General features: G+C 41.0%; 1 protein-coding gene across 5 annotated transcripts in view; it reads left to right on the plus strand.

Annotated features, from left to right (window-relative positions):
- The window catches only part of LOC141103386 (coagulation factor XIII B chain-like), a 1,015,098-nt gene that overhangs the window by 805,294 nt on the left and 197,133 nt on the right, over window positions 1-12,671 (plus strand). For 3 of the 5 annotated variants that reach the window (XM_073592904.1, XM_073592905.1, XM_073592907.1), the window contains one exon: window positions 691-864. The exons of the other annotated variants lie outside the window; for them this stretch is intronic. In XM_073592904.1, the coding sequence (XP_073449005.1) occupies window positions 691-864 (174 nt within the window). The remainder of the gene's footprint in view (window positions 1-690; window positions 865-12,671) is intronic. 5 annotated transcript variants of the gene reach the window in all.

The following is a 12,671-nucleotide window of genomic DNA, read 5'->3' on the forward strand; positions in this document are numbered from 1 at the left end:
CCTAACCTTAACTCTATTAGTCCAAGATTATTCTACATAGGGAGAAAAGATTCGACGTAGGGGAGAAAAGATTCGACGTAGGGGAGAAAAGATTCGACGTAGGGGAGAAAAGATTCAACGTAGGGGAGAAAAGATTCAACGTAGGGGAGAAAAGATAGATAAAAATAATGATGATGATGAATGTTATTGGCTGATTGTAACCAAAGAGGAGGAGCAGTAAAATAGCTAGAACTAAGTACACACGTACTTTGGCTTATGGTGTCTGTTGAAAGTTCTAAGAAGATTCGATGGAGCAGGTAAACTATACGGCGTCGTACAGTTTAGCTGCTCCGTCGAATCTTCTTTGAATATTCGACAGACACCATAAGCCTTTAATGACAGATTCAACCTTAATTTGGATTTTCGGACGAATGCAATTTTTAACGAAAAATAAATAAATAAAAACGAATTTCGGGAGTAACTAAATAAATTTAGATCATTCTCCCATAACCATGGTCCTGATATTCATCAAAAAGGATATAATATAGTGCAAAATGCCTTTTATTTAAAATGGTGCCAAAAAGATCAAATCTATTGCACTATAGTGCTACATACTATACAAAGGTATGTAATTCACATATAACCCACCTTCATAATGCCTTCCATGTGTTGCATTTGTCTTTTAATTATTTGTTTATTTGTTTTTTTTAGGTAATCCCTGTGGAAATCCTCAAGAAATATTAAATGGAAGAGCTGAAGATGATAGTAGAGAATACAAAAATCGTGAACGTGCTGCCTATGTTTGTGTTGAGGGGTATAAGTTGTCTCAAACTGAACCTGCATCATGCTCTCTTGGAAAATGGAAGGATGTTCCACAGTGTATATGTAAGTAATACATATTCTGTTTCCTGCAAAGACAAGAAAGTTATAGATGTACTGTATATAACAAGCATTAGACTGAGATGAGCAAACTTTTAATATTCCTGCTGAAAATAAATCTGATCATTTTGCTTTAGGAAAATATATCACAATTCAAACATTTCTCAAATGTGGGATTTCTTATGCCGCGTACACACGGTCGGACTTTCCGGCATACTTGGTCCGGGACCGTGTGTAGGCTCCGGCGGACTTTTTTTCCCCAAAAGTCAGCTGTACCTAGATTTGAAGCATACTTCAAATCTTAGTCCGCCGGACTCAGTTCCTGACGGAAAGCCCGTTCGCCTGTATGTGTCTGTATGCTGGTCCGACGGACCAGATACGACGCAAGGGCAGAGTGCTGCATCTCACGCTCGCTGCAATAGGAAAATCAAATGTTCCTATTGCGGCGAGTGCGGGGCATACCAGGCCCTTAGGTCTGGCGCGGATTTTAAGGGGAACCCCCTATGCCGAAAAATCGGCGTGGGGTCCCCCCCAAAATCCATGCCAGACCCCGATCTGAGCACGCAGCCCGGCCGGTCAGGAAAGGGGGTGGGGACGAGCGAGCATTGTGTCAACATGGGAAGAAGAGAAGAAGCCCAGAAGCCACAGGACAGAAGTCCGGACCTCTGCTGGCAAGAGAGCGGCATGAAGACAGCGGAGGAGCCGGCCGAAGAACTGGAACACCAGGAGAAGAGGAACCGGAGGGACCCCGAAGTCGGAAGAAGACCCCGGAGCTGTCTAATTACTTCAAAAACCTGTGTAGTGTATTTTATTATTGACACTTTTTCCCTAGGTGAATGGGTAGGGGTACCATGTACCCCAAACTCATTCACCTAGGGTGGGGGGCCAGGATCTGGGGGCCCTCTTATTATAGGGGGCTCCCGGATTCCGATGAGCCCCCGCCCGCAGACCACGACAACCAACGGCCAGGGTTGTCGGGAAGAGACCCTTGTCCTCATCAACATGGGGACAAGGTTCTTTGGGGTGGGGGGGTCCCGCAGGGCGCCCCCCCTCCCCCAAAGCACCCACCCCCCCATGTTGTGGGCATGCGGCCTGGTACGGTTCAGGATGGGGGGCGCTCGCTCGTCCCCAACCCCTTTCCTGACCGGCCGGGCTGCGTGCTCGGATCCGGGTCTGGCATGGATGTTGGGGGGGGGACCCCCACGCCGATTTTTCGGCGTAGGGGGTTCCCCTTAAAATCCATGCCAGACCTAAGGGCCTGGTATGCCCCACGATGGGGTTTGCAAGGTGTCAATCTCGCCTATAAAAGCGGCGAGATTCACTTCCTTTTCTAGTCCCGTCGTACCCGAGTCACGTTCAAAATGAACGGACTTGTCCGTGTGTGGGCAAGTCCGTTCATTCTGAAAGTCCACCGTAACTCCGGCGACAGTCCGTCGGAAAGACGGGCGGACCTAGCCTGCCGGAAAGTCTGGTCGTGTTTAGGCAAGTCCGTCCGTTCAAAAAATCCGGTGGGAAGAACGTCGGACCAAGTATGCCGGAAAGTCCGCTCGTGTGTATGCGGCATTACAGTTTTTTTTTGGATAATCTAAGAAAAATCTGTTCCATATTAGGTTCCTACTCTGATGGTACCTGTAGAAATCCTCCCTAATCTAGGGATTTTATTTTCCAAAAAGTTTTGCATTCTTTAAAAAGAATGCAAGGAAATGTAAACTACCACCTTTATATACATATGGATTAATTGTAATTATGTCTAAATGTACCAACACCACATCCCGATCATAGTCAAGAGCAACATTTGGAAAAACTGTTGACATACTTACTATAATTTTCCTTTCCTGAATCCTTCTCTTATCAGCACCTTTCCTGTAAGCACTCCAGGAATACTTCTAGCTAGCTTATAAAATTGTCCCTTTACCCAAGCCTCGCAATGAAAACGGGGGAAATGCTAGGCTGACATGAGGAATCAGGAAAGGAAAATACAGTAAATATATCAGCTTTTTTTTTTTTTTTTTTAAATCTCTTTATTAATTTTCCAATAGAAAAACATATTACAGCATGTACTTCTTCAACTTTCCCACTCTCGCAGGAGCTTTCACATAACTTTTCTAAATATTAATTACAACAAATAAAAACATTAATTCTGCGCCCTATAACTTCGTGTTGATGGTGTGGTTTATTGTTTCCCTTCACTTTCCTTTCCAACATCTCATTACTTTCTTTCATATTATTCTAGCTGTTCACTCTTTGGGTTTCCCAGAAGCCCGTTGTAGGTTCTGCTATCCAGCTTGCCCAAACTCTCTGATATTTCTCTTCACATCCTCTATTAAAATATGTTTCTCTATACAGTGGCAAGTTGCCATTTACTATATATTTCTAAAAGGCTAATGAGGGAGCTTCTGTTTTTTTCCAATTCAGTACTATTGCCTTTCTCGCATAGAAAAGCAACAGGCTTACTTGTGTTCTCTTTGCCCTAGTGGGGATATTATTTCTTACCAGACCAAAAGCCAAATCTCTGCATCCTGTTCTAAAGCAACTGATGTAACTGTAGTGATTACCCTTATAACCTCTCTCCAAAATACTGCTATAGCGGGGCAAGACCAGAATATATGGATAAAATCTCCTGGAGTATACCCACATCTCCAACAATTCTTAGGGTTCAACGGGCACTTTTATTATAATCTATAAGGTGTATAGTATATTCTATTGCCCCGTACACACGGTCGGACTTTGTTCGGACATTCCGACAACAAAATCCTAGGATTTTTTCTGACGGATGTTGGCTCAAACTTGTCTTGCATACACACGGTCACACAAAGTTGTCGGAAAATCCGATCATTCTGAACGCGGTGATGTAAAACACGTACGTCGGGACTATAAACGGGGCAGTGGCCAATAGCTTTCATCTCTTTATTTATTTTGAGCATGCGTGGCACTTTGTCCATCGGATTTGTGTACACACGATCGGAATTTCCGTCAACGGATTTTGTTGTCGGAAAATTTTATATCCTGCTCTCAAACTTTGTGTGTCGGAAAATCCGATGGAAAATGTGTGATGGAGCCTACACACGGTCGAAATTTACGTCAACAAGGTCCTATCACACATTTCCCGTCGGAAAATCCGACCGTGTGTACAGGGCATTAGTGTTATCTTAAATTGTGTGAGCTTGTCTCGAAGTGAGACCAATATCTGGAAAGGGAATCCCCATATCTCCTCCCAATTCTCCTCATCTAATTTTGGGACATCTCTCATCCAACGTGCTCGTAACTTATATCTAATAATGCAGTTTTCACTAAATAAGTGTATATATATATATATATATATATATAGTTGATATCAGTTTCTTTCCCAGTCTCCTTCTAGTTATTTGTTCTAATCCTGATTTTATCAATTGTGGAAAACCTTGAGGAAATTGGGCAGAAAGAGCATGGTCAAGCTGCATATATCTAAACGCATAGCTTCCTGGAATATTCCATAGTTCTATCATTCCTGCAAAGGATATCATTGTTTCTCTCTGCACCACCTGAGATAACTTTTTAAACTTAAATTTGGTCCTAACTACTGGATCATGGATAGAATTGAAATGGGGCAACTAAGGATGCCTCCACAGCGGAGTATTTGGAAACCAAATCTCCTTAATATGTTTATCCCCCACTAATCCGGCTCTCCATACCTTTATAGTAGTTACCATCAAGGGATCAGATCATATACGGATTTTAACCCTCAGAACAGCAGTGCCTGAAGTGCTTCAGTAGAATGTACCACTGCAGCCTCTATTTTGTGGCATGGTTATATTTATCTGGGTTTAACCATTCACCTGCCGTTACCAGCTGTGCTGCTAAATAATATTTATTAAAGCCTGGGAAGGCCAGTCCCCCCTGTGCCAAAGGACGCATAAATGTAGTTAGTTTCTTTAATTGTATACAAAATGATTTTGGTAACCATTGTTGCGAATTTCTAAACAAATATAAAAATTTAGGAAGAATTTTCATCTTTATTAAATTTATGTGCCCTAGCAGTGAAAGGGGCAAGGTCTCCCAGACCTTCAGTTTTCTCTTCAATTCCTGTACGGCTGGATTTAGATTCAACATAAAAAAATCCCCAGCCTGTCGTGAAATTATTATACCAAGGTATTTAAATTCTGTTACCCATTGTAATGGCAAATCTAAAAAAGCCGTATCCTGCGCTCCTTGATCAATCGCAAACAATAAGGATTTACCCCAATTTACCTTAAGCCCTGTAACTTGTAAATATATATTTAGCATATCTAAAGCTCCTTCTAAAGATGGACCCGCATCACCAAAGAATAGCAGCATATCATCTGCATATAGAGCTACCCTCTCCTCCAGCCCCCCAGTTTGTAATCCGCGAATATCAGGGGAGGTCCGAAGAGCCTCTGCCATCGGCTCTATTGCTATAGTAAAGAGGGCCAGAGAGAGAGGGCAGCCCTGCCTCATTCCTCTATATAACTGAAAAAAAGTTGACAGCCTTCCTCCCAGCTTAACCGCTGACATAGGTTTATTATATACTGTTTGTATCCAATTAATAAACACTAATGGAAATCCCATCCTTCTAAGTATTTCCCATAGAAAGGGCCATTCAATAGTATCGAAGGCCTTCTCTATATCCAAAGAGGCCACCGTTCTGGATCCCTCATTAGCATGATGAGCATGTATATTAGTATGTAACCCACATAGATTAATATCTGTCATCTTCTGAGGCATAAATGTCGTCTGATCTTAATCTATAATGGTTTTTAGCAAAGGTTATATTCTCAATGTTAACATTTTAGTCAGTATTTTAATGTTTATATTCAATAATGCAATTGGCCTGTATGAAGCGCATAATTTTGGATCCTTAATTTCTTTATGTATAAGAGCTATGTGTGCCTGTCATTGAATCTGGAAGAGTCCTTTTCGATAACACATTTGTGAATATTTCCGCTAATTTTTGGGCCAAAAAGTCCCCATATTTTATATAAAATTCAACAGGGATTCCATCAGGGCATGGGACTTTTCCCCTCGGGAAAGTATGTATAGTATTTCGAACATTTCCTCACTTGTGAGCGGTCTAACCAATGTCTCTCTCTCCCTATCCGACAGCCACCCAAGGGCTATCTGGTTCAGAAGGTCTCCCCCGTGCATAGGTCGGAGGGGAGGGAAGAGTTATATAAGGAACCATAATGCCTCTTGAAAGTCTCCAAAATATCCTCAGGATTGACTACCGTTTCTCCTTTTGGAGTCCTAACTTCCAGTATAAGTGTAACCTGATGTTCCTGTTGCTCCAACCTTGCAAAGATCTTTTGCTTTTATCCCCTTATTCAAAAAGTTTTTGTCTATTTTTATATAGTTCTAACCTAGTTACTTCCATCATATGCAGGTGTAGAGCCCTTTGCGCGGCCATCATTGTATCAATTTTAATTATACTAGGATCCCGGTTATATTTTTCCTTCTGTAATTCTATCTTTGTAATACCTATATATTAATCTTCTGTTTCTTATTAACTGCCACGATGATTGATATATTGCCCTCGCACATATGCTTTAAAAGCATCCCAAAGCATATCTAACGACGATGATCCAGCATTGTTTTCCCAATATTCCACTAACATTAATGACATTTTTTTCTGCTATCTCTGGGTATGACACCCACTGAGGAGCCAAACGTCACAGTGATGCATTTTTTAAAGCGGGGGTACGTATTGACAAAAACAAAGGAGATTTGTCCGAAAGGCCACTTGGTAGAAATGTAGCTTCCACAACATCTGCCGCCAATGCCGGATCTGCAAAAGTTTAATCTATTCAGGAAGAAGTTTTATGGGAGGTGGAAAAAACAGGAATATACTTTTTTTTTTAATGTGGATTTCTCCATCTCCAAATTTCTATTAACCTCTCGCCTGTGCTCAATTGTATAGATAAGTTCAATACTGCTTGGGAGGCTTTGGTCTGTCTAAACCTGGGGATAGGATAGAGTTAAAGTCTCCAATTAATAATAATTTTGCTAGAAAATGTTGGATAATTTCTCTAGTATTACCTTTAGTATTTCAATGGAAGAAGGGGGAGGAATATAAATTGCTGCTATGACATACCTTTGTTGCCCCAGCGTATATACTAAAATAACATATTTTCCCTGTATATCCGTATATACCTTTTCTATTAAGCCAGAAAAAAATGTATTTACTAAGACTGACACCCCTCTCACATAGGAAGAGTAGGTAGCATGATAGGCTTTTTGAATCCACGTTTTTTTAATCCACGTTTTTTAGAGTCATTCATTTCCCTTCCAGTAAATGTGTCTGCTGAAGTAAAATCAATGGTGCATTATACTTTTTTACATATTGAAATATTATTTCTCGTTTGAACTTAGAATTTAACCTACAAACATTCCATGATATAGCGTGACAACTATTTTTACCTGACATCATACATAAGTAGTAAAACAGACAAATAGCTCCACACTGACCTGAGCCATGTGGCTCTTAAAAAGAACATTACCGGGGCAACACCACACCATCTCTGAACCCTAAGACACCAAACCTCTACACCTCCCTCCTATCCCACCCTGTCCTTTTCCACTTCCCTCCCTGCTCTATAACCCCATCCATCCATGGGTGGGAGCAAAAAGGACCTCTTCCTTACCCTTAACCTCACTGACTATAGCTTTTATTCTATACCCAGTCTTTCACTTAAATTTGTGAATCGGGCTCTCTAACCAACAATTTACCCAAGAGACTCTTTTAGGCCAAAGTTATGCTTACATATTACATTACTCATACTGAGTTAGAATCATAATCATATTTACCTATACCTATACCCATTTAAAAAGAAAAAAAAAACACACAAGAAATAAAGAACTCAAAAAAAAAAAAAAAGATTCGCTTCTCCTCCCCTACAGCCTTACAAAAGTGAAGTTACAAAGGGAAGGATGGCCTTAATCCCCCCCTTCTCTCCCCCACCCCCATTTTCTCTCCCCCCTTCTCTCTTCCCCTTCCCCATGTGCTGAGAGAAAAGGGAAAAAAAAAAAAAGAGCAAAAAAGGGAGAGAAAAATCCCTCCATTTGCCTTAACTCCTATTATCCCTGTGATCAACAATTTCAATCGTTTAACTATTACCTAAATATATTCTCATATCAAATTATTATGTGTATTATTATGAATATTTAGTAATACTATACATGTAGTGTTACCTTCCCCCCTCCCCACCTCACAAAGGAGAAAAAAACTAGACACTAGAAAAAAAATTTAAACCTTCACATATACATGCATATAGAGAATCTAGAAAAAAAAATTGGGGGTACAAAAACAAACAGGAGAGAAAAGGGGACGAATCAACAAAGAATAAATTGTAAAAGGAAGCAAAAAAAGGGGTCTATTTATCTAGTGTCCAACCCTTCTGCAGCAGCAGTTGGTGTCTCAAAAAACTGGGTATGAGTTCCGTCAGTAACCCATAATTTACTAGGGTATATGAAACTGAACTTTGTTCCATTTTCTCGTAGTCTTTTCCGCACTTCCGTATAGGCTCTTCTTTGTTGCTGTATCTCAGGGGGATAATCAGGAAAAAAAAGTAGTTTGGCATTTTCATATTGCAAATCTGACCTAGTTCTGGCGGTTTTTAATATAAGGTCTAGGGCTCTGTAATTCAGCAGACGTAAAAGGAACGGGCGAGGAGGCCCCCCCAGCTTTGGTGATCGAAAAGAAATTCTATGTGCTTTTTCAACCACGAATGTCGCAGACATATCTGTAAAAGCCAGAACATTTATCAATAATTTCTGGGAAAATTCAACTGGTTTATCTCCCTCCATTCTCTCTGGCAGGCCTATGATCCGGATATTATTCCTCCTCAAACGGCTTTCTGTATCAGTTGCTCTGTCCTGTAAAGCACTGATTTGCTTTCTCATGATATGCATGATATCCCTGGGGGGGATTTTACCAATGACTTTCCTGCTGTTTAAGCATGTGGCTTACGTGGGGCCATCCAGACCCGCTGTTTAGGGAAGCCTCAAGTCTCTTTTTTTTTTTTTTATTCAATTCAATACTTTTTATTCATCTTCATACAAAAATACATCACATCTCATATTAAACAATGTACATAAAAACTCATAGTAATACAATCGACTACTTCACTACAAGATGTATATATCCACCCTAAAATTTAGGACTTCCTACCCAATATCCCAGCCACTTATATGTTTTACCTACATGTACTTATCTATATATTTTCATAATCTACAGGATCCGCATTTGGCCTCAGTGTGATCTCAGATCCAAACTCTTATACGCCCTTGATTAATAGGCCTTTATTCCTATTGAAAGGAAGTAAAACTACCCCATATTTGTCTACCTATTTACCTCTACCTCGATGGAGGCTATATAAATACTTTGGAGACACTCCATCAAAGCTCTATACACCATGCTCAGGGGACGCGTCTGATGGGCAGTATGTGTCAACATGTTTGTCTTCTTTTAAACCTCTTGGAATGCATAACCAATAACTATAGATACCAATGTAAGTGTAAACGAAGAAATGTATATTTATGTATTTCTACGCTCTTTGGTTTGATTTTTACGCATATTTACTATATATATGTTATATATGCCATTTCCTACACAGAAATCTCTGTTTAAAGCTTACAATCACCCCTGAAGGAGGCAAAAAGCAACTCCGAAACGCGTCGGGTACAAGCGTATTGGTATCACTAGTTTTATATCTATAGAACTGCATTCCCTGTTTTTACTTATGTCACTTGTTTGATATTTACTTGAGAAACTTTTTTGTAACGAATAAACTGGCGTTTTACTCTACATACTCTCCTAAATATTCCTCTATATGTGCCTTAAAAGTCCACTAGGGGAATTTTCTCTGTCTCATACCTTCTCAATCCATGGAGTCCAGATTTTTTTTAATTCCTTTATATTCCCTCCTCTAACATAAACTGTCTTTTCCTTCCCTATTGTTTCTGACACCGTTCTAAACCAATCCTCTACTGAAGGGGGTTTCTCTGCTTGCCATCTCCTTGCTATTTCCTTTCTTGCCTGATAAAGGCATCTCCGCACCGCTTTACTCTTAGCCTTTCCATTCCCCAGATTCCCCACTACCCCCAAAACACATATTTTCGGGTCTATATTAAGCTTTAGATCGAAAACCTTATTTATACTCTCAACCACATCCGTCCAATAGCTAAATAGCTTGGGGCATTTCCATATCATATGTAACATATCTCCCGTATTTTGACATCTGGGACAATCAGTGTTTACCCTTCTCCCATACTTAAACAGTTTTTTAGGGGTATAATATGCCCTATGAAGGAGCAATAAATGTGAGAATTTCTGGGCCGGTGAAACCGACACCTGGTGACCCCCCTCCAGAATCTCTTTCCATTGAGTATCCAATATTGTCCCCAGGTCCCTTTCCCATTCCCTTCTACACTTAAGTTTCTCTGGACCTTCCCTACTGTTTTTACAAATGTATTGGTAGAATTCTGTTATTAGCCCCTTTGCTCCCTCAGTACTCTCTATCTTTTGGGAAATGGGAGATTGGCACCAGTTCGGGCCTTGTTCTCCAAATTGGGCCTGCAGTGCGTGCTTGATCCGTACATAGTTAAAGTATGACTGATTTGGAATACCGAATTCCTCCTTTAAAGTGGCAAAGGTCTTTAACATGTTACCATTATATAGTTGCTCTAATTTTACTATCCCCTTTAGTTCCCAGGTCTTAATTTTACCTATCTGTAATAGTTCCTGATAGTTCTTATTGTTCCATAAAGAGCTGTGCCTCGCTTCCCCCTCCATACCCTTCATGCCCTTAATAAAGTTCCACACTTTTAACATTAGTTTAACCGTAGGGGTCCTATAGGTAAACGAGTTTGCCTCTAATACCTCCAAAATCCGCCTATGAGGTGCTCCAACAATCATTATTTACGTGTTGTTATTACCCCCACAACCACTACCTGATCTCAGATGTTGCAGTTGGGCTGCCAGGAAATAGTTTTGAGGATGCGGAACCGCCATACCCCCCTCACCTGTTGCTAACTGTAGTATCTGTAGGCTTACCCTGGAGTGCCCTCCCTTCCATATCAACCCTCTAAACAGCATATCTATTTTTTTAAACCACTTTCCAAAGATCCATACTGGTGAATTTTGTAAGATATACAATAGCTGAGGCAACCATAGCATTTTTAACAGGTTGCACCTACCAGCTACCGACAATGGAAGTCTCCTCCATATCTCAGTCTTTTTCCTAAATTTCTCCAACAGTGGAACCAAGTTATTATTTAGGAAGTTACCCGGTTCTTTAGCTATGTGAATGCCTAGATATTTTGTTTTTTCCACAATTTTTAGTGCGGTTTCCTCCAGAAGGGTACCTTGCTTAATCGGGTCTATTGGCAATATCACCGACTTCTCCCAGTTTATGAAAAGGCCCGAAATCCCCCCAAACTCTGCGAAGATACCCATCACCTGACCAAGTGAACCCTCTGTATCTCCTAGGAAGATAAGTACGTCATCTGCGTATAATGCGATCCTCTCCTCCCCTGAGCTTCTCCGGAATCCTTCCATACTCCTGTTTTGCCTTATAGAGGCAGCCACTGGTTCCATTGCTAAAGCAAAGATCAGAGGCGACAAGGGGCACCCCTGTCTGGTGCCTCTCTCCAAGCAAAACTCGCTCGAGAGTACATTATTACTTCTGACCCTTGCTTTAGGTTTATTGTATAGAATTTGTACCCACTTACTAAATGAGGGACCAAACCCATATACCTGCAACATATGCCATATAAATCCCCATTCCAGGCTGTCAAATGTCTTTACTACATCTAACATCAGGACAGCTCTGGTGCCCGAGTTTTCTATTGGGGTTTGTACATTCAAAAAGAACAGCCTTATATTTTCACTTGTTGATCTCTGGGGAATAAACCCAGTTTGATCCGGGTGGATCAACCTATGTATTATCCTTTGCAGTCTGGTAGCCAGAATCTTTGCCAAGATTTTTGCATCCGAGCATAATAAAGAGATCGGTCTATAAGAAGCAGGTTCCAAGGGGTCCTTCCCTTCTTTAGGTAATATTATTATTATAGCCTCAGTCATTGACTCAGGTAATTTTCCTTCCTGATACGCCCATTCAAATACCCTTAAAAGTTCCGGTAACAATATCTCCCCATACTTCTTGTAGATCTCCGCCGGGAGGCCATCCGGCCCAGGGGATTTCTTATTGGCCAGTGCCTTTACTGCTATACCAATCTCTTCTAATGTAATCGGGGCCTCCAATGCCTCAATCTCCAACCCTGAAAGGGAGGGCAGCCTTATTTTCCTAAAAAAGTCATCCATATCCGCCCCCTCCGCTGAGCCCCGGGAACTATATAATTCATCATAGTATATTTTAAATGTTTCGTTGATTTTATCTGGATGGGATGTAATCACGCCTTCTTTGGTTCTAATAGCGGGGATCGTCGGGGGGGGAGAATCTGATTTAACAATATGGGCCAGTATCTTCCCCACTTTCTCCCCTTCTCCATATAACATTTGTTTTTGAAATAGCCTCTTGTTTTCAGATTTCCTAGTGATTACCTCTTTATATTTTAACTGTTTATCCTCCCATCTCTGATGACTGTCCGGGGTTGGGTCTTTCACAAGTTCCCTCTCTGCCGCTCGAAGCTCCTCCCTGGCCTTCTCTTCCCCTGCCATTGAGGCTTTTTTTAACCTGGATACCTGCTGGATCAACAGACCCTGCAAGTATGCCTTCAGGGCATCCCACATTACCCCTCTTGCTGTGGTGTCCTCATTTACACTTATAAACTCCCTCAGTCTAGTTATAATTTTATTTGGG

This window comes from Aquarana catesbeiana, linkage group LG07 (assembly GCF_042186555.1).
Source record: "Aquarana catesbeiana isolate 2022-GZ linkage group LG07, ASM4218655v1, whole genome shotgun sequence".
Taxonomy (NCBI): domain Eukaryota; kingdom Metazoa; phylum Chordata; class Amphibia; order Anura; family Ranidae; genus Aquarana; species Aquarana catesbeiana.